Genomic DNA, 19168 nt, shown 5'->3' on the forward strand with positions numbered 1-19168 from the left:
TGGCTTGCTCTTTTCCACGTGTTCCACTATAGCTTCTGATAAGCTCCCTTTTGCTCACAGTCCTTTGAGACTGTTTTACTGTGTTTACTTCTGTGGCCCTTTCCTTACCCTCCCTGTCTCGCGACTCTGGTATTGCCGCTTTTATTCTTTTTTTTTCATGAGGTGCAGTCTCCATGCAAAGGCAACGTTACCCTTTCTGGTGTTTTTTTTTCCTCTTTGAAAGTGTGACTCGTTACCCGTGTTGAATGCCTCTCTCCTTGCATACTCCTCATGCCAGAGGGCTCTCTAGCCCTCTTCTGTTGCGTGTTTCTCCCTTGGAGGGGGGGGAGTAAAAACATTTTCCATATCTCCGCGCGCTTCTCCACACTTCTCGCGATCCACATGCGCCCACGAAGGCACGCACGAGCAAACATGAAACAGTGACACCTGTCCCTTGATGTGTTTTTTGGCATGGGGGCTTCACCAGCGCCGACAGAGGTGCTCCTGCTCCGCTGGCGATCAAGGGGGGGTGATACGCCGAACCTGTCACCGATAAGGAGCGAACACTATGCTGTCTTTAGGGGGCCAAAGAGGGCCCGGGGAGCGCACCGCGTGGCATGTAAGCGGTGAGCCCCGCGCCTCGGGAGAGCGACCCACCCCCGTACGACACAGAATGGGTTCGTCAGGAATATCGTTCTGGAAATGGCAGATCTTGGCGCTGCGCGCCACGGCGCAACCCAAGGAGGCGTCGCGTACCAGGCGATGATGTCGATCGCAAAAGGGATCCAGCGCGGGATGGTAGAGTCACAGCAAAGGAAAAAAACGAGGCGCCACCCGTCTTCCGAGATTTGTTGCTCCCTATGGCGAGTAGGCAGCCAGGAATGCTCTGGATCGCGGCCCTTATGACCTGGAAGACGGCGTCGTGATGGGATGACCCTTCGAGGATGACGGAGCGGTCCTATGTTTTTTTTTTTTGGGAGGACAAAACAGGCATTCTTTGCTTCTGTTCGGTGGCAAACATCAGTTTCACGCGCCCTCTCCCGCCGAGCCTCTAGTCGTCGTGGCGGGTGGCCTGACACCCGTCTCCATTGCAGAGTACACTTGCGACGCAAGTACGGCCGGAGAGAGACTCTGCGCTTCAACCTTTCGACTGCGGAAGTTCGGGAGTTGCCACGGTCGCCAGGCTTCCCGGTTACAGAGTATCAAACACATGGCGCTGACGCACGTCACAGCGCACATGATGGGAGCGAGTCTCCCTTTACACCTCGTCGTGGCGCTGGGACGACACTGTTGGTTGACCAAGGGTTGCCAAGGACGGCCAAAGCAGGTTCACGTCGCTCTTTCCCAGGGCATATGTTCGTGTGAAAATGCAACCTTGCACATCACCCTCGGCCACCACTACGCTCTCTCTATCCCGCAGTACACTTACACGATATGGGGCCGAAAGAAAAGTGGTACCCAGACGGCGAGGATGCTCTAACTTTTGTCTCGCCTGCCCCACGATCTCTCTCTGTCTCTGTCTCTGTCTCTGTTATTCCATATACACACACATGTATATATATATATATGTATATATATATATATGTATATATATATACATATATATACATTTTCCCCCGGGCGCGCGGCGCTGCTTTTCTTGCTGTTCTTTCATATCGAGACGTCTTTTTCCTCTCTGCATCCACTTCCCATTCCTGCACCCTTTCAGAGGCGAAAACGAACCGACGAGAAGAAGAGGGTGTAAAAACACACATCCGCTGATTCTCTCCTGTTTCTTTCTTTTTTTTTTATCTGTCTGTGCGTGTATGTGTGTGTGCATGCTCAGTCCTCCTCCTCCTCTGCTGTTTTTTTTTTTCATTTCCTTTTTTTTCCTTCTTTTCTTGTTGTGTATCCGCACAGACGCTTGCGTTTACGTTGATGGCAACACATTCGCCAAAAAAAAAACAATATATATATATATATCCTGCTTTCTTCTCGCGTACTTGATTTCTTTCTTGGTCTCACCGAATGTGGTGAAGCACGGGGTGGTGGTGGGAAGGAAACGTCTACACAAATAGGTGCAAACAAGCGCGAGATAGTGACAGGGCTGAAGGGGCCACCATGCCGATTGCCTTTGTAGGAGTTTCTGCGGTGCCGCCTTTGGCGAGGCAGAAGCAGAGGCTGGCAAGCATGGACCCCTCTGTGTACGCGGTCTTTGAGGAGTGTCGGTACAAGAGCATGGTTACCATCTGCCATCTGGCCCGAATCATAGATGTTGCCATGCGTGGGTCTGATGAATCGACACAGTTGCCCGCTTCGCAGTCGTGCGAAGACACAGGTCACTACGATTGCGCCCTTCGGAGCGCAGCGAACGCAGAGAAGGAGGAGCCTGTCGGACGGCCAATGGCGGATGCCATCATCAGCCGTGGCAGCAATGAAGATCTACCCCTCTTCATACCTTTGATGGACGACAATTCGGACGTCTCGTTGTGCTCCATGTTGCACGTAGAGGCGGAGAGTAGCTGCAACGCGAGTGGTCTGGGGTACTTGTCCGAGAACGCCGCGAAGGAGCGAAGCAAGCAGAGCACAGACATGAAGGCCACCTCCCACGCCGTTCCCGGAAACAGGGAGCGTGCCGTTTCTCTTTTTCCCCACCTCAACGGCCACTGGGAATGCGGCATCTTTGGCGGGAAACGGGTGTACATCGATACTGGTGGCTTGTACCTCGGCCGCGGTGCGACCGCGTTGGTTTACGAGGGGTGGATGGTTGTCACGGACATGATGGACGGCAGCGAGGTGTGCCTCGCCAAGGTTCCGGTCGCAATCAAGGAGGTTACTTACAATGCGAAAGATAAAAGACTTCGCGACTTGTACGAGCTGGCGGTGAATCTGCGCTTGAATATGGTACATCCTGGAATAGTGCACAGCCACTACGCAGGCATGTACTTGCCACACCTAGCTGGGTTCCGCGATGCAGAGAAGGCGATGGTGTACGCGCACCTGGTGTTGGCGCGCAGTGTCACAGGGAGTGTTGCAGATGTGCTGAAGCGCAGTGGCCCACTTCCAGAGTCGGAAATCAAACGGTGCATGGCAGAGATACTGTCGGCACTCCAGTGCGTTCACGAGGACCACAACTGCGTCCACAACGACGTAAAACCACACAACATTCTCATCTTCGACGACTCCAGTGCCTACTACGCTGAGTTCAAGTATCAAATCATTGACTTGACCGATACTGCCCCAGCTACACCCATCGCAGACGTTCTGCGGGATCTTGCCGCCGAAAGGAAACCGCAACAGAATATTTTCTCGGAGAGGGGTACGGTTATGTACATGTCCCCAGAGAGCTGCCTGGGGCTGGGGACACTAACAAGCAACGATGTATGGTCGCTCGGCATCACGGCGTTCCACATGGCAACGGGGACGCTGCCTTGGAGGCCACTGGAGCGGCAGTATCCCAGTATGATCCTGAACGGGTACCGTCGAAAGTTCACATTGCGGAGTCTAGTCGACATGCACGTCAACGACGCATATGAAGCTTCTGGTTCTTGTTACCCGACTGGGACGGACAGCCCTCTGGATGCCGACAGCGATGGTAAGCTGTGTGCCAGATTTCACACCAGCAGCGCTCCTGGCTCGAGGGCCACCGGTGGTGCCAGTTGTACAAGCCAAGTGTTCCGCGACCAGTACAAGGGGTTTGGGCCAATCCTTGACATACTGGACGAGGTGAGCGTCTCAAGTGAATTCCGTAGCTTTTTGGAGCAGTGTCTCACTGAGAACCCAGTCAAGCGCCCAACGTGCCGCCAACTGAGAAGCCATCCATTTGTGAAGGATGTGATGGTGGCGTCGCAACACTGACGTCTCTCCGTGGCTGTGCACACGCACTGCCGTTGGGGATTTCCTTTTTCTTTTTTTCGTTCCTTTCCTGGGCCGCTTCGCTCTATATTCGTTTTTCACTTTGTTTTTAAATTGTTTCTCAAAAGGTACTGTCCTCTCTCGGTCTTTCTTCACCTCCACTCACCTACGCTGCCGCGCCACTCATCTCTGCCTTTTCCCGTCGCCAATCGTGAGACGACGTGGACGAGTCTCTCGTTTTGGGGGATTAACTGCCCTCGTAGAGTTATACAAGGAGAAAGCAGAGGGTGCGAGGGACGTGAGTGACACTGATTGCTCGTCACGCGTCGACCGCGCAGATGGTGCACAGAGGTTATCTCTGTTGGGCTCGCTCGGCGGCTCGTACGGGGGTGGAGCACCGCTGATGATTGTCAGCCTCCAAGTGCGCAACAGCCATTTGAGCTGACCGACAACGTGGTTAAAACGGGAGTGGGGTGCCGCTTGTTGCCAGTCTTTTATGACCGTACCCACGGCACCTCTTTGGCATTCCCTCTCTCGCGGTGGGCTTGAATGCTCTCCCATAATACTCCTCGCAGACAGGTTTTCTTAAAAAAGGGCGAAGCAATGACGTTTTGGGGGCCAAAAATAGGTTGCGTGTGTGGCTTGTGCGACAGTTAGAGGGGGAGAGGAGGGGGGGGGGTGGAGGGGAGGGGGGATGGAGAGAAAAAGGGTCGAGAGAAGATCGACGTCAATGCACCCACTTGCACCGGTCATTTGTTCTTTTTTCTTCGTTTTTCTTTGCTTATGCGTGTGCGTACTCTTCATCCGCATCTCACTATTCCATCTTCTCTCAACGCATGAACTTTATAACCTGCTCGTTTTTCTTGTCTTTTTTCGTGTGCGCCTTGGTGGTGTGTGTGTGTGTGTGTATGGGGGGGGTCATCTCCGTGCGGGGCATCTCAGGGTCCAGCACACACAGCCTCTCTATTGGTAGGCCGAGCAGTCCTCCCACCTCCCTTTCTCTCTCCCCCTGTCCCTGCCAGTGCTGCGAAACCTCTGGTGGTGACAGGGCCCAGCATCGACGGCGCAGGGGTGGTCTGAGCGATGTATTGCTAGGGATGTCGGCGGTCGGGGCCTGGATGGCGCTGCGTCGGGGCACGACCTGCTGCCGTGCACGCGCCTGTGCCGTTCAATGTGGTGGGCAGCGTGTCGGCGCGACGCGAGCGTATCCCACCCCCTGGGCCTCACACTGCCTACCGATGGGTGGGGCTGAGTGTCAGGGAGTGGGATGCACGACGTGGCGACCTGCGGGGCTGGAGGTAGGCAGTGTCCGGGGCTGAGGCGGCGCGTTGGTGCACCGCGTGCCTAGGGCTGCCTCGCCCCGCACGATGTGGGCGTGTGGCCGGCCGGGTGTGGAGTGGGGCGCGTAAGTCGTGTTGCACGGCAGAGAAGGGCACCCGCAAAAGAAGAATGCTTTAGTGTGCGTGTGCGTCACCGAAACATGAGACTGCGCGTTTGGGCTCTATATGAGAACGTGAATGTGACGTCGAACGTCGTCGTTCATAGACCAGTGCTTCGTCATGTGCTCTCTCCGCTTTCTGCGTGTCCCTCCTTCCGCGATCTGTGGTGGGTGTCGTGGTGCGCTGCACGTACCATGTACACTTGGCGGAGAAGTGTCTGGGTGTGTGTGTGTGTGGCGGGGGAGTGAGGCAGGGTTTCCGTGGAGCGTTTTTTTTCTGCGTTTCTTCATCTCATATTTAGTCCCCCCCTCCCGGTTATTTCCGGGCTCGTCTTATGCCGCGTGTGGAGTGCGCACACGTTTCACTCTCAGCCAGTAGGACCACCTTTTTTTGTTTCTTTTTTTTCTCTTCTTCGTTCCTTGCACTGGGGCGGAAAGGAGGAGGGGGGAGGAGGCCACGGACACAGGTAACGGACAACGGAAGAAGCACACAGAAAAGGCAACATGAAGAGAAGGCCGAACCGTGCTCTCGTACTTGTTCTCGCAGCGCGGCGCATCGAGATGATGCTTCTGATGGTGTTTATTCACCCTTGCGCAAGCCGCCGTAATTACCCTCTTCGCCATCAATGTCTGGTGAGTTTGCCGGAAAAGGAAAGGAATCGGGAGCGCCCGACCAAGCTGCCGAGAGGTGGGTAGCGCAGGATCCTCTACACCATCACACACACAGTTTCATACACTTGCGGTCGATCCCTGGCAGAAAGAGAGAAGAGGAATAGGATTCTTTCGACTCGAACTTGTACCGGTGTCGTTGAGTGCATGAGGCGTTTCTTGTGAGTCCCCTTTCACTAGCTGGACTCTGTCTCTCTGTGTTCTTGCAGCTGATCATCAATATTATCAGGTTTCCTCTGTTTTGTACTGGGGAAGCAAGCAGGAGACACATAGACACACCCACACACACAACGGAAAAAGAAAAGAAAACGTGAGGAGCTGTCTTTCCCGCTAGTTGTTGCTTCCAGTTTTTTGGGAACATTCACGGTGCGCAAGGTGGGATTCGAAACCCCGTCGCCCCGCCTTCCTCTCCGGAAACGGAGAGGACAGGAGGGAAAGGGTCTGCTAAAGCGAGGTCCCCGCATTATATTACGTGTAGGGGTAGGGGATCAGGAACCGCACAAAGACGCTATCAAATTCGTACAAAGGACAGCACATGTGTGGGTCCGCTTTAGGCGAAGTCATGCATGAGACCACACGCGCCATACGAGCAAGGCGACTGCGTTTCTGTTTATGCTTCCTTTCCCTATCCTCGCCGAGGCGAAGAGCACAATGGGCTACGTCCAATGAGGTGTGCTCGTCATGCTTTTTTTTGGGGGGGGGAGGGGAGGGGGAGGGTTGAATTGAATGCGTGAGATATTTCCGCACGAAGTAATATCCGCGTGATGGGCTTTTTCGGGTTGGGTCAAGGTGATGCCCCTCCTCTACCCTCAAGCAATTTCCGGCTCTGCTTTGTTTTCTCACCCTTGTCTCCGTACACGTCCACATTGTGTTTGCAACGTTCATGCAACGTGCCTTCTCAGAGATGTTGTGCCTCGCCGTGTACCTCTCGCGTTTCACACAGTGTATTTATCACATCCACGACTATAAGCCACCTCCTATCTCTTTTCCACAACGCGCTCGCTGGAGTGCCTTCTATTCTGCGCTGCAGTCGGCTCTCATCTTGGCCTCTACTGACGACTAAGGGCGCGCTTTTCTTGGTGTAGCGGGACAACACAGAATAGGCAGAAGCCGCGGTCAACCTCGTCGACGAGAACAACTCTACACTCGCCCTTTCACCCCTTGTATGTCTCCTTTCCGCATTTCTCTTGGCTCACCTTTCCTTGTTTAAAGGTGAGGGTGACTGTTGCAAGAGAGTGTTACTGAGCCCATCGTGCACCCGCTATATTGAGCCCGATTTCCCTTCCCCCCTTCTTTGATTTGCCATAGCTTGCGAGAGCAAGGCAAACCTGCACACAGAGAAAGGGAAGGAGACAACAGGCACACACACACACACACATACACACGCACACGCTTTTCGGAACTTCTACTCGTTTCTTTGCTGCCAGCTTCGTCCGCTTTCACGTACGCCGCTGTCGACTGTGGGCGAACGGAAGGGATCCGGCTTGTGTTTTCAGGTCTTTCTTACGTAGGCAGTTCCCTTCCTCACGCCCGTGTGTGCGGGCGTTTCTTCATATTTCCTTTGTCCTCCTCTGTTTTGGTGTTCTCGCACTCTCTCTCGCGTCTCACTTGGTGACCTTCTTGTGAATGAGCAAATATGAACCCAATCGAATATTTTGGCAGCTCTACGAGCATCCGCCTCGTAGTCATCTGCACCGCCCTGCATTACCGAACGGGTACCAACTCGCTTCTGCCGAATTATCCGCCGATACATCACCCTACCCAAACGAGAACTTGAGCAGTGGTGGTGTCAAAGGGGGATGCCCAGTCACGACCGACAGTTTCGGCGGCTCTTCGGTTAGCGTCGTGAAGAGAGAGAATGGACAGGTAAAGGACTCGCCGTTGTCACAGACGGCACCGCCGCAGCGTAGGGCTCTCTCCACCTTGCTTCTAACGGGGTTGATGTACACATTTACCATCAGCGGAGCCTACGGAATCGAAGAAGCGGTGATGGGCGGCGGTGTGCTCTTAACTATTGTCTCCATTATTGTCATTCCTGTGATAATGGGGGCTCCAATGGTGCTGGTTGTGGCTGAGCTAGCAGCTGCGGTGCCGTCCAACGCCGGCTTCCTCATGTGGATCAAGCTGTCGTTTCACCGGTGTATGTACCTCTCCATGGCGACCATGTCGCTCATCTACATCGCCGTTGACAATGCTCTCTATCCGACAATGTTCTCCGAGTACTTGTGCACATCCATCAGCTGCAGTGATACGGGGGCGAAGTTTCTGCGGCTGGGAATGCTGCTCTTCACGTACGGCCTGAACGTGCTGGGTGTGGAAGCGGTTGGCGTGGCGAGTGTGGTGTTGACCGTGCTCACGGTGGCCCCGTTTGTGCTCATGTATCTTCTGCAACAGCTGAGCACGGGCTTTTACGTGAACTGGCCAGCCGTGGCCTACATCCCGGCATCCGTCGATTGGACTAAGTTTGTCTCCACCGCCTCGTGGTGCCTCTCTGGACTGGAGCAGGCTGGGACAGTCGTGGAAGAAGTCGAGGACTCGCAGCGCACCATAATCGGATCTCTCATCCCGCTTATTGGGCTTGCCATCATCACCTACGTACCCCCCATCATCACAGGCGCTAGCGTATCGAGAGAACCATTGGATTTGTCGAAATGGAAGACCGGGTACTGGGCTGAGGTATCGTACCAGGTGGGCGGTAACGCTCTCAAGGTTTTTACCGTGGTGGGCGGGGTTCTCTCGGCGTTTGGGCTGACACTCTCCGCGCTGTGCACTACGACCCGCATTATTGCGGGGATGGCGCTCACAGAGGCCTTTCCAGGAAAGGTGGGGGTGTGGTTTTCGCGGCGCAACAAGCGATTCGGCACGTACCACTGGACACTGACCTTCAACACAGTCCTCACTGGACTCTTCTCGACGGTGATGGGCTTCGGCTCTTTGGTGCTGGTGGATCAGTGCCTCTACGGCATTCGCGTTGTTGTAATCTTAATCTCGTTTTACCGCTTCCGCCAACTGTACCCGTATCTGCCGCGACCCTTCCGAATTCCATTTGACGGTTGGCTACTGCACCTCATGATGGGCGTGGCCCTGGTGTCGTCTGTTGTCCTCACCATTGTTTCTCTCTTTCAGGAAAGATTAACGGTTATCTTGTGCGTCGCCGTCGTCGGTAGCTCCGTTCTTGTGTCATTCTTGTATTGTCATTTTGTGCACCGGCACGATTTCGCTGGCCGTATCGTCACCTTTGTCACGATCCCTGTCAGCCACCACAGCAATGGCGGCGATGCGGATGCGGTGGCGACGTGCCGTGTGTCGCCAGAGGCTCCTGCCTCCACAAGAGAATAGAGGCCAACCAGCTCAACAAGTATGCATTCGTGAGACCCCAAAAGGAGAAAAAATGACGCGTGAAGATCAACTCTGCAACCGCCATCGATTTATGCTTCCCGCTTCTATTCGTCTTGCGCGCACAGGTTTTGCATCACCGTGATGATGGTGTTTACTCCCTCTCCCTCTCTCTCATCGAAGGCTTTCCTGATCTTTTTTTGTTTTGTGGTTGCCAGATGCTGTACTCTTCCTCAGGGGAAGCGGCCGCTGCCGCGGGAACTCCGGGTCTGCATTTCTCTCCTCTATCTGATGGCTGCCAAATAGCGTTTTTTGCGTGTCCCTTGCTGAACTTTTCCATGGACGTGAAGCGAGGGCCTCCATGTGTGTACGTTTGTGTGTGTGTCAACGTTATCGGAGCAGGAGGCAGATATAGCTGGCGTCTTTTTTTTATTAGTATTGGAAAGGGATGGATGGCATTCCTTGTGAATGCGTGTGCATGTGTCTGGGGGAAAGCACATGTGCGGACAACCTGTGGTGTCACTCCTGTTCTCCTTGCTCTCGAAACACTTTCTCTCTATGCGTTTCCCTCGCGCGTCCTTGTGGCAATGTTGTGAACCTGTGTGTGAGCGTTTTCTTCGACGCATAAGCTGGGCTCGGCTACTCCTTGTTGGGTGAAGCTCGAGTAAACACGGAACGCTGAGAGAGAAGAGAGGGAGGCAGACAACGCCGAGAGGGCGATGTGCATACGTCCACGCGCACATCCCCGCTCACGCTTGTGTTTGTGCTCTATGGCAGAAGCGTATCGGTGGGTGATGCGGGGCTACAGGAGCGCCGTTCCCTGGTGGCTTTTTTTTTGCCTGACCGTCACCACAGCTGCGATGACACGAGAGGCGTGTCGCCGGGAGGGGGGGGTTCGGGGGAGAAGGCGGGATTACCAGCAATGCAGTGCATCGCAAGGCGCTGACAAAGAACCACGTGAAGGGTGGGATTGCCGAAGGAGCGTGTACGCAACGTGCGTTCAAACCACCCGCCCCTTCCTCGGTCCCGCCGAAGCCATCGAAACTCAGTTTGGAAGGTGCGATCTTGGCGAGGGTAGGTGAAGGAGGTGAGTGAGATCACACTTCCAGCCCCCACCCCCGCCCCTCTCATAGCTTGAAAGGGGGGGGGAGGAGGAGGAAAGTCTACGGGGAACGTTCGGGAATATTCAAACAACATGGAGGGAATCATAACGGGGTTCGAAACCACGTTTTGCCTCCTCTTCTTCATACGCTGCAAGGGAATACCCCAAGCAAAAGAGGGCGGTGCGCCACTGACCACTTTCGTGGTATGACTAAGTTGCCGCTTGGGTGGGACAAGAGGTGCGCAGAAGGCATGAAAGAAAGCATAACTGCGCTGGCATCGGGGCACATACATGAGCTCTCCCCTGTGCTGCTGTCTTCAGTGTTGCGCAGGCAGACACACACACACTGTTCCTATTTGGACCTCCTTTTTTTTCCGCGGTCACGTTTTCATATCATCGCCATGAACACACACACACACACACGCACACATGCACGCATGGTTGCCCCCTCTGACTGATTGCAAAAGCCGCTGCTTCTCTCCCGTCACGCTGACAATCTTCATGTCTGCTCCCGCCGTGACTGCAGCATCTGGCCGCGCTGCCTGGCCAAAAGATGTCCTATGCTACCAGTGTGCTCTTCGAATGTCAATGCTGTTCGATTACCCTCCTCCACGAGCGATGAGGCAGCTTCAGTCCTCTCTCGCATCAGGAGCCGTCTCTGCCCTTTCCGACGATACGCAGCCGACGCTGGATGATGATCACCATCCACTGTTCACTCTCGTCCATGAGACTCCTCGGAGTGCGCGTCGCTACTTTCGCGGTGCCCTACAACCGACTGTCACCACAGCAGACGGTCTGGAAGCGCCACTTCCAGCCGGCGCACCTGAAGTGGAGGGAACCACAGCTGCAGCGTCTACGGCGCATGGTATGCTTGGCGGTGATACTGCTCCCAAATACGCGGTATCGTGGTTGTGCGTTGCGTGCATGGGACTGTACCAGTTCATCGACCTCATTCACGCCCCTTTGGCGGCTGCTGCAGTGCGGACAAGCCCGTTTTACGATTCTGAGGCCATCACCATCAACGTGAACATTAACCGCACCTTCACTTTCACGTGGCTGGCTGTGGCGACCCGTTACTTCGACCTCAAAGGAACAGGCACGGAGAGGCCGTTGCCGTCGTCGGTTGTAAAGGAGGAGCTGAGCAATTTCAAGGACTTTTACATGAGCGACTTGCGTGCACGCATTCTTCCCTATCTGTTGTACTCACATGACGATGTAGCGGCCTCAAGCGTGTCGCCGGCAGCCATCTCGAGAACCACGCAGCTTCCTGGGCTCGCCGTGTATATCGACACCGTTGAGGCGACACTGCCGGATCATGCGAGGGAAGCGGAGGAGGAGGCCACTGCAGGAGAGCCTGTCGTCAAGCGCGCACGAACTGAGGCGACTGCCGTTGTTTCTGGGCTGGCGAGCTCTTCTTCTAGGGGGGCTGCTTCAGATAGCGGCGGAACCAGGCCTGCTCTCGTCGCGCTGCAAGCGTTCCGCTACAGCGGGGCAAGCGAGAGCCTCGTTGGAGAAGTGTTTTGTCGTCATCACGCTACGGAGGGCTTGATAACCGATGGGCACATGCCCGCTGCGTACTGCGGAAACCGCTCTACTGAGGTGCTTCCGTACAGTGTCATCTACGACTATGCCGTTCCGTATCTTACAAAGACTGGATGGATGCCGGCGACAGCGACGACCGCGAGAGAGGAAGGCCAAGTGGATTGCCGAACGACTGCCCGACAGGCAGCCACGGTTTCCTGCCAACTGCATCACACGAACATCTACCTCATGGGAAGCTATCGCAAAATGATGCGCAACATGTCACAGTCACCGTGGTTCCTCAATGGGCAGCGCATCGGCTCATTCTCTCTCCAGGAGGTCATCGCAAACCCGCTGCTGCCTTTCTTCTTTCCGGATATGCCTGCCCTGCCTCCCGAGGCAGCGGAGTCGACGGCGTTGCCCACCAGCGGCGAAGGGGAATCGACATCAGCTGCACCCCTGGTGGTAGAGCGCGGCGCCCACACCACACGCTGGCAGGCTGTCGCCCCGTCCGTCGCCTCATCCACTCTCGTCTTCGGCTACAATCGTTACAAGTTTCACAGCGCCGGCCGCGAGGATGTGGATGTGCGGATGCTCGGTGAGGGGCGACCGTTTGTGCTAGAGCTCGTTTCGCCGATCCGTGAGCGCTTCACCGAGGACGATCTGCGTCGCCTTGAGGCGTGCATTTGCTCCAGCTACGAGGGCAGCGTAGAAGTGCGTCAGCTGCGACGCACGGATGCAGACATCACCGTCCGCCTTGCCCGTCATTCGGAGAGTAAGGTGAAGCGGTATCGCTGCGTCATCTGGTCCACCCGCGCCATCGACGACGTGGCTACCGACCCCCATGTGCGTACCATTCACGCTATGAGGGACTTACCGATCCAGCAGAAGACGCCCCTGCGTGTGCTGCACCGACGCTCGCTGCATCGGCGGCCGCGGCTGATTCACTCGATGAGGCTGACACCTCTCAACACGCATTGGTTCCTGCTCGATCTCGAAACTCAGGCTGGAACCTATGTGAAGGAGTTTGTTCACGGGGATATGGGCCGCACGACGCCGCACCTGGGCATGCTGCTGAAGGCCCGCACGGACATCATTCAGTTGGATGTCGTTGGGATGGCCATGCACGACCTCGACCAAGAATGATGCGTTTGCGAGCGTTTTGGACACTTATGGAAAGTGGAGGTGTGTGTGGGGGGGGGAGGGCGGTAGCGGCTCGACGAACCAAGGTGCCTGCGGTACAGGCCGAGCTTGTACATACTGAGCTGCATCTGATGTGCCGTCTCGATGCCGACGTTGAGCAGCGCGCACCTCCTTTTCTCCATTCCTCTTTCGAGTAACTAAGGCATATACGCAGACGAGGCCGCACCGACTCATGTGTTTCTCTCTCTGCTGTGCACACACACATACACACACACACACACACAAAGCAAGCGAGCAACACGGGCGAGGGCAACATTAGCGAGGTATCCGTCACCGCGGTGACGGCGTCTCTCGCTCGCTTCCGTGACGCGACAAGTCCTCCGCCCCATGTAGGGATGCTTACTGCGGGTTCTAATGCAGCCCAGTGGGAGTATCGTCGTGGCGGAATGCGGCACCTGGTCTGGTGGGGTGGCGAAGCTCGGTTGGATCCGTGTGTGTGTGGGGGGGGGGTGACCAGTGACTGCGTCTTGATGCGCTGCTTTCTCTTCGCGTAAAAAGTGCGAGGGCGTTGTTCACACCAGGCACCTTTGTTCCGCTTGTCATCTCCCTCCTGGTAACACATTCTACGCCTATCTTCCCCTTTCTGTGTTCCAAGGCGGTGTCATGGTCACTGGTCGACTACCAAGGCAGCTGCAGGCAAAGAGGCGGTGGAGCAGAATGGCAGTGGCGCGCCCTTCACTGCCATAATCTGGATTTTTCCTGCTACGCCACTGCACTCACAGACACATACACTCACGACGTGGATTAGCGAGCTTGCTTGTCGGTCTTGAGCCAGCAGGATGACTCTGGAGGCGATTCGCAAGCGAGGAGCTGAGGAGTCGTCGCCTGTGCATCATCAACCGCCATCATCCGCAGCTGTGCTTGGGGCGTTTAGCTGTGCCTCACCGCGCCACCGTCTTTGGCGCGCTTGCCGAGGACGACGCGGTCCTCGAAGTCTTTCTTGTGTTCTCGTTGCGGCCACGATTTGTTTCTTGATCTGTTGTGTAATCTTGACACAGACGCAAGTGTGGGGGTGGGGGTGGTACGGCGATGAAATAGCGCTCTTTCGCCAGCAGCAAGAGCACGACGACGCTCGTCGTCGCTTCCGATGTCCCCTGACAGAGGCGCTTGTCTTCTCGCCCAAGCGCTTTGCCGAAGACCCCCTCGAGGCCGCTTATGCGCTGATGTCTCAGATGCCCTCAACGGTTGCACGCCCACAGCCGTACGCGTTCGTGCCTGAAAGTGTCACGCTCGATGGTGGCGCGTCTGAGGGGAATCTGAATAGTGTAGAGGCGCTGTCGGCCTACTGTGCGGCACGCGTCGCGGAGAGGCCTTCATGGAGGACCGCTAGCTGGCAGCAGGCAAGCGCGTCAAACGCGTCCGTGTTCCGCGTGCAAGTTGCGCCGCGCTACTTGGCGAACGCCAGCTACGCTGCCACTGGTAGCCCTGTGTGCCTCCGTGCTGGCCGCATCTACCTGACGGATGCGCGCGTCCGTGCCGGGATTGCCGAGTTTCAGGCTGCTGAGTTGACAGTTCTTCCCTTGACAGACGACATACTCTCAAGACCGTCTTCTCGCGCCTCTGAAGCCGCAGTGCGGGTTGTGCCAGCGATGGCGGTGCTTCTTCACGGAGCGTGGATTGCCACCCACTTTTTTCACCTCGTCACCGACGCCCTTGAGGCGCTCCGCAGCACCTACCAAACCTGGCAGGACGGCGTGCTGCTGCGCATCCCCACGCAAACGGTGCTGCTGCATCAGCCAGAGTCGAACTGGATGGGCCGCCGCGTGGACACACATAGGCGGATGGAGCTAAGCGCTGCGTTGGCGAACGCATTCTCGTCGCCGGAGCTGGCCCGCGGGTCTCCGTACAACAGCTCATTTCTTTTCCGCTCGAAATCCCGTCATTGTGCAGAGCTCGAGGCAAACGGGACGACCACAATGGCGTCGCCGCCGCCGCAGCGACCGTCCCCGGCCACTGCGTCCACTCTGTGCTTCTGCGACGGCCTCCTCGTGACCACACACCGTCTTCCCGTGCTCGAGCGGGACATTCTTTACGGTATTCAGGATTGGGCCGCGCGGCAGTTCCGGGCTTCGCCGTACGGAGTGAATCGGTCCGTGCAGGCGATGGAGCGGCTGCGGTTGCAGCACGCATCGCTTTTGTTGGCCCCGACGTTGTGGCGCACCGGCACGCGTACGACCTCTGGATTGTCTCTGTCGTATAGGCCACGAGCGCTACTTGTCCACCGCGCAAACCGGGTGATCGCAAATGCGTCTCGCTATGCAGGGTGGATGCGGGCGGCGGGGTTCCGTGTGGAGGAGGTGTACCTGGAAAAACACACGACTGCACAACAGTATCATCTAGGCCGCTACGCGGACATTGTGGTGGGCATGCACGGGCTTGGCCTCGGCCACGCAATGTGGATGGAACGCTCGCCATCTCGCTGCCGCACTATCATCGAGTTCCGCCCATGGGTGATTGCTTCCATGCCAACACAGCCCGTGCTCATCCTTGAAGGCGCCATGGAATATCACTTTGTCGTTATTCCACCGATTGACGTGCGCTTTGGCCCGTCGGTTGCGAATCCGGCAGAGGAGCGAGAGCTCTTGTTGTCATCGGCGCGGATGGTCAACGCCTTTCGCTATCCAAGCTTCACCGACCAAATCGCCATCTACGATGACGAAAGGGTAAAGCGTGTGATTGCGGATGTCCGTCAGCATCTCGAGCGCTGCCTGCCACCGTAGGGCGGCGGTGATGCAGATGGGCAGGCTCATCGGCCTGTTGTAGTTCATGCTGCTATCCCCCTCGCGCGTGTATATGTGTGTGTGTATGTCAGGGTGTGATCTTGCAGGCGGGAATGTGCCTCGGGATGTCTCCTGCCACCCCGCTTTTCCCTCGCCAGAACATATCCGTTTTGTCTTTCTGTGCAGCGCTGCGTCCGTGATAATGGGGGGGGGTCATCTCCGTGCGCGGCATCCCAGGGTCCAGCACACACAGCCTCTCTATTGGTAGGCCGAGCAGTCCTCCCCCCTCCCTTTCTCTCTCCCCCTGTCCCTGCCAGTGCTGCGAAACCTCTGGTGGTGACAGGGCCCAGCATCGACGGCGCAGGGGTGGTCTGAGCGATGTATTGCTAGGGATGTCGGCGGTCGGGGCCTGGATGGCGCTGCGTCGGGGCACGACCTGCTGCCGTGCACGCGCCTGTGCCGTTCAATGTGGTGGGCAGCGTGTCGGCGCGACGCGAGCGTATCCCACCCCCTGGGCCTCACACTGCCTACCGATGGGTGGGCCTGAGTGCCAGGGAGTGGGATGCACGACGTGGCGACCTGCGGGGCTGGAGGTAGGCAGTGTCCGGGGCTGAGGCGGCGCGTTGGTGCACCGCGTGCCTAGGGCTGCCTCGCCCCGCACGATGTGGGCGTGTGGCCGGCCGGGTGTGGAGCGCGTAGTGAAATTCGTGTTGCACGGCAGAGAAATGGCTACGTAGAAAAGTACAGCACCAGCCGTGATGCTTCTGGGCAACACTCGAGAAGAGAGGGAGAGAACAAACAGGCGGAGCAAGTGGTAACATGACGATCCTTTGCGAGTCTTAGGGTCATCTCAGTCACGCAGGTGCGCATGTGCGTATATGTTCGGTGTGGGACAGTCGGCCCTCAACAAGGCCCCGGACCCCTTCCTCTACCTCCCAGGTCCAATCTTAGGCGTTTTATTGCGGGATCGAGTGGCGTGGACTCGGTCGCTGTTCTGCACCCCCTCGCGTCTGCGTCTGTGTGCCCGCTAATCTTTGCCCTCCTCTCTGCTGCGGATCACCCCGCCTCCCCCCTTTGCACAGACAGACATGGATTGGGGGAAAAAACGGAGACGGGTGTACGGGTCCGTAAAGTGCCGTTTCCACTTCTGCCTTTCCCCGCCAAGTGCTGCCGCACGCTCACATCTTGTTCCTTGCCCCCCCCCCTCCTCCCTCCCTCTTCTATTTTCGGCACGTTCCATTTCTAGCACTTTACGGAGACGCCCCTCGGCTCTTCCACGCCCGTCTTCCCTTGTCGCCACCGTTAGCGATCGTCGCACCTCCTCGTTTTCCGCTGCATCTCGTTGCGCCTGAATCCCTGACTCTCCGTGTTCTGTGTTTTGGTGCTGCTGTTGTCGGTGTGTCATCCACAACGCTCCCTTCGCAGTCACTGCACTCCTGCTGGCTCACACAGGAACTGCCCGACCCCTTCCATATAACCCCCAGACCCGACGCAGTGCGAGCGATGTCGAAGCTACCGCAGGCGGCCATGGTTGTCACCAGCCTTGTGGTCGGCGTGACCATGGTGATGGGGCCCAATGCCATCAACAGTGCCCCGAGCTTCATGCTCGAGTACTACAAGTACCTCGTCGGCAACGAGGCTGCAGAGGCGCTCTCGCCGGTGTTTTGGAGGAACATCCTCAGCTTCTACACGGTGGTCACCATGGTGGCGCAGGCGATTCATGAACCGACAAACTTGACCTCCTTCATGTGCCGCTTCTCGCTGCTCTTCCGTCTCCAGGTGAGCTGCGTGATGATGATGATAGAACTGCTCGTCATCCTCATCATGCCGCACACGCACACTCCCGAGTACGGCGCGATCGCGGCGATGATGATCGTGGCATACCTGGGCGGCGCTGCTCGTGCCTACTTTGAGAACACCGGGTATGCGCTTTTCGGCCCCTGCCCTCCGGTTATGATGACTGGCATGCTGGTCGGTTCGGCGGTTTCCGGGGCTCTAGTGTCTGTGCTGCAGATCATCTTGAAGGTAAGCATGTCCGACACCTACAGCACCGTGTTGACGCAGTCCCTCATCTACTTCTGCCTGGCGATAGGCATCATCTTCCTCTCCGGAGTGTTTCTCATGATCTTGCCGTACAACCCATACGCGCGACGCTACGTTGCTGAGTTCCGCTCGAGGCGGGGTCCCTGGGCGAACATCTACTGCCCGCGCAAGGTTGTGAAGGAGACGTCCGATGACGGCGCGTGTGGCAAAAGCGGTGCCGCCGGCTTGGAGGACAGCCCTGCCTGCCGCTACTTGGCCAACTCCGGCTCTGAGAAGAAGCCTGAGGTGCTGCTGGAGACGGAGCGCGGCGATGTCGCAGCGAGCGGTAACCGGGCGCACCACCACCCCAACGTTCTCTATGATGACCACTTCACCACGGAGGAGTTCGAAGGGGAGCCGATGCAGGAATTCACTCCTGAGCCCGGGAGCCACGACGGCGCTGCAGTGAATGCCACTCAAAGGGGGGCACGCGACTGTGCACATCCACAGACGACCTCCGGCGAAGTCAGCAACGAAGTTGTGGGACAGACGGAGGCTAACTCTGAGGGGGAGAACAATGACTTCCCTGGTGCCGCAGACAGGATGTTGACGACAGCGGAGCTGCTGCAGGAGGTGAAGCTGTGGCCAGTCACTAAGAAGATCTACCCGATGATGATTACATGTTTCCTGACCTTCTGTATCACCTACCTCGTGTACCCGGGTATCATTGTTGCCGTGGACAGTGCTGATGGATGGTTCACGACACTCATCATTGCGGCGTACAACTTCGCTGACCTCATCGGTCGTTTGCTGACTCTCTGGAAGCGGCTGTGGCCGTCGCGCAAGGTGATCCTGATTGCCTCGATTACACGCATTATCTTCATTCCTCTGCTGGTGCTGTGCGCGGTGCACAAGATCCCGTCGAAGGCGGTCGCGTACGTGCTCACGATTACCATGGGTTTGTCGAATGGCTTTGTTGGAGCGCTTTCGATGATTTACAGCCCTGAGACGCCAAGCCTTTCTACCGACGGTGAGCGGGCCATGGCCGGTCAGCTGACAGGCGCGTGCCTGCTGATTGGCTGTGCGGTGGGCTCGCTCATTCAGCTGGGGGAGGTGGTTCCATTCACTTAAGCGAAATGGCGATACGCCTCCACGTCCCGCTTCATGAGGCCATGCCGCCCCCCTCCCCTTTCCTGTTGTTTCCGGTGCTACAGAACAGGGATGCCATTACAAAAGACGGCGGATTCGCTTGGTTAGTTATTTCCTTTATTGATACCCCCCCTCCCCCTCCCCCTTCCCCACTCCCCCCGTCTCGCCGGCCACGTGCCGGTCTCTTCCCATCCA

General features: G+C 56.9%; 5 protein-coding genes across 5 annotated transcripts; all 5 read left to right on the top strand.

The window, feature by feature from the left end:
• Nucleotides 1-2079: 2079 nt before the first annotated feature.
• On the top strand, nucleotides 2080-3816 carry LMXM_11_0510 (putative protein kinase; the record flags this gene model as incomplete). Its single annotated transcript, XM_003872975.1, has 1 exon — nucleotides 2080-3816. One exon carries the CDS (start codon nucleotides 2080-2082, stop codon nucleotides 3814-3816), a length of 1737 nt encoding a protein of 578 aa, XP_003873024.1.
• Nucleotides 3817-7861: 4045 nt separating this feature from the next.
• On the top strand, nucleotides 7862-9259 carry LMXM_11_0520 (putative amino acid permease/transporter; the record flags this gene model as incomplete). The annotated part of the gene is made up of 1 exon (XM_003872976.1): nucleotides 7862-9259. One exon carries the CDS (start codon nucleotides 7862-7864, stop codon nucleotides 9257-9259), a length of 1398 nt encoding a protein of 465 aa, XP_003873025.1.
• A 1600-nt stretch (nucleotides 9260-10859) lies between these two features.
• On the top strand, nucleotides 10860-13025 carry LMXM_11_0530 (conserved hypothetical protein; the record flags this gene model as incomplete). The annotated part of the gene is made up of 1 exon (XM_003872977.1): nucleotides 10860-13025. The coding sequence occupies one exon, from the start codon at nucleotides 10860-10862 to the stop codon at nucleotides 13023-13025; it is 2166 nt and encodes a 721-aa protein (XP_003873026.1).
• An 836-nt stretch (nucleotides 13026-13861) lies between these two features.
• Nucleotides 13862-15802, top strand: LMXM_11_0540 (conserved hypothetical protein; the record flags this gene model as incomplete). Its single annotated transcript, XM_003872978.1, has 1 exon — nucleotides 13862-15802. The coding sequence occupies one exon, from the start codon at nucleotides 13862-13864 to the stop codon at nucleotides 15800-15802; it is 1941 nt and encodes a 646-aa protein (XP_003873027.1).
• Nucleotides 15803-17305: 1503 nt separating this feature from the next.
• Nucleotides 17306-18955, top strand: NT4 (nucleobase transporter; the record flags this gene model as incomplete). The annotated part of the gene is made up of 1 exon (XM_003872979.1): nucleotides 17306-18955. One exon carries the CDS (start codon nucleotides 17306-17308, stop codon nucleotides 18953-18955), a length of 1650 nt encoding a protein of 549 aa, XP_003873028.1.
• Between the last annotated feature and the right edge of the window lie 213 nt (nucleotides 18956-19168).

This window comes from Leishmania mexicana, chromosome 11 (genome assembly GCF_000234665.1).
Source record: "Leishmania mexicana MHOM/GT/2001/U1103 complete genome, chromosome 11".
Taxonomy (NCBI): Eukaryota; Euglenozoa; class Kinetoplastea; order Trypanosomatida; family Trypanosomatidae; genus Leishmania; species Leishmania mexicana.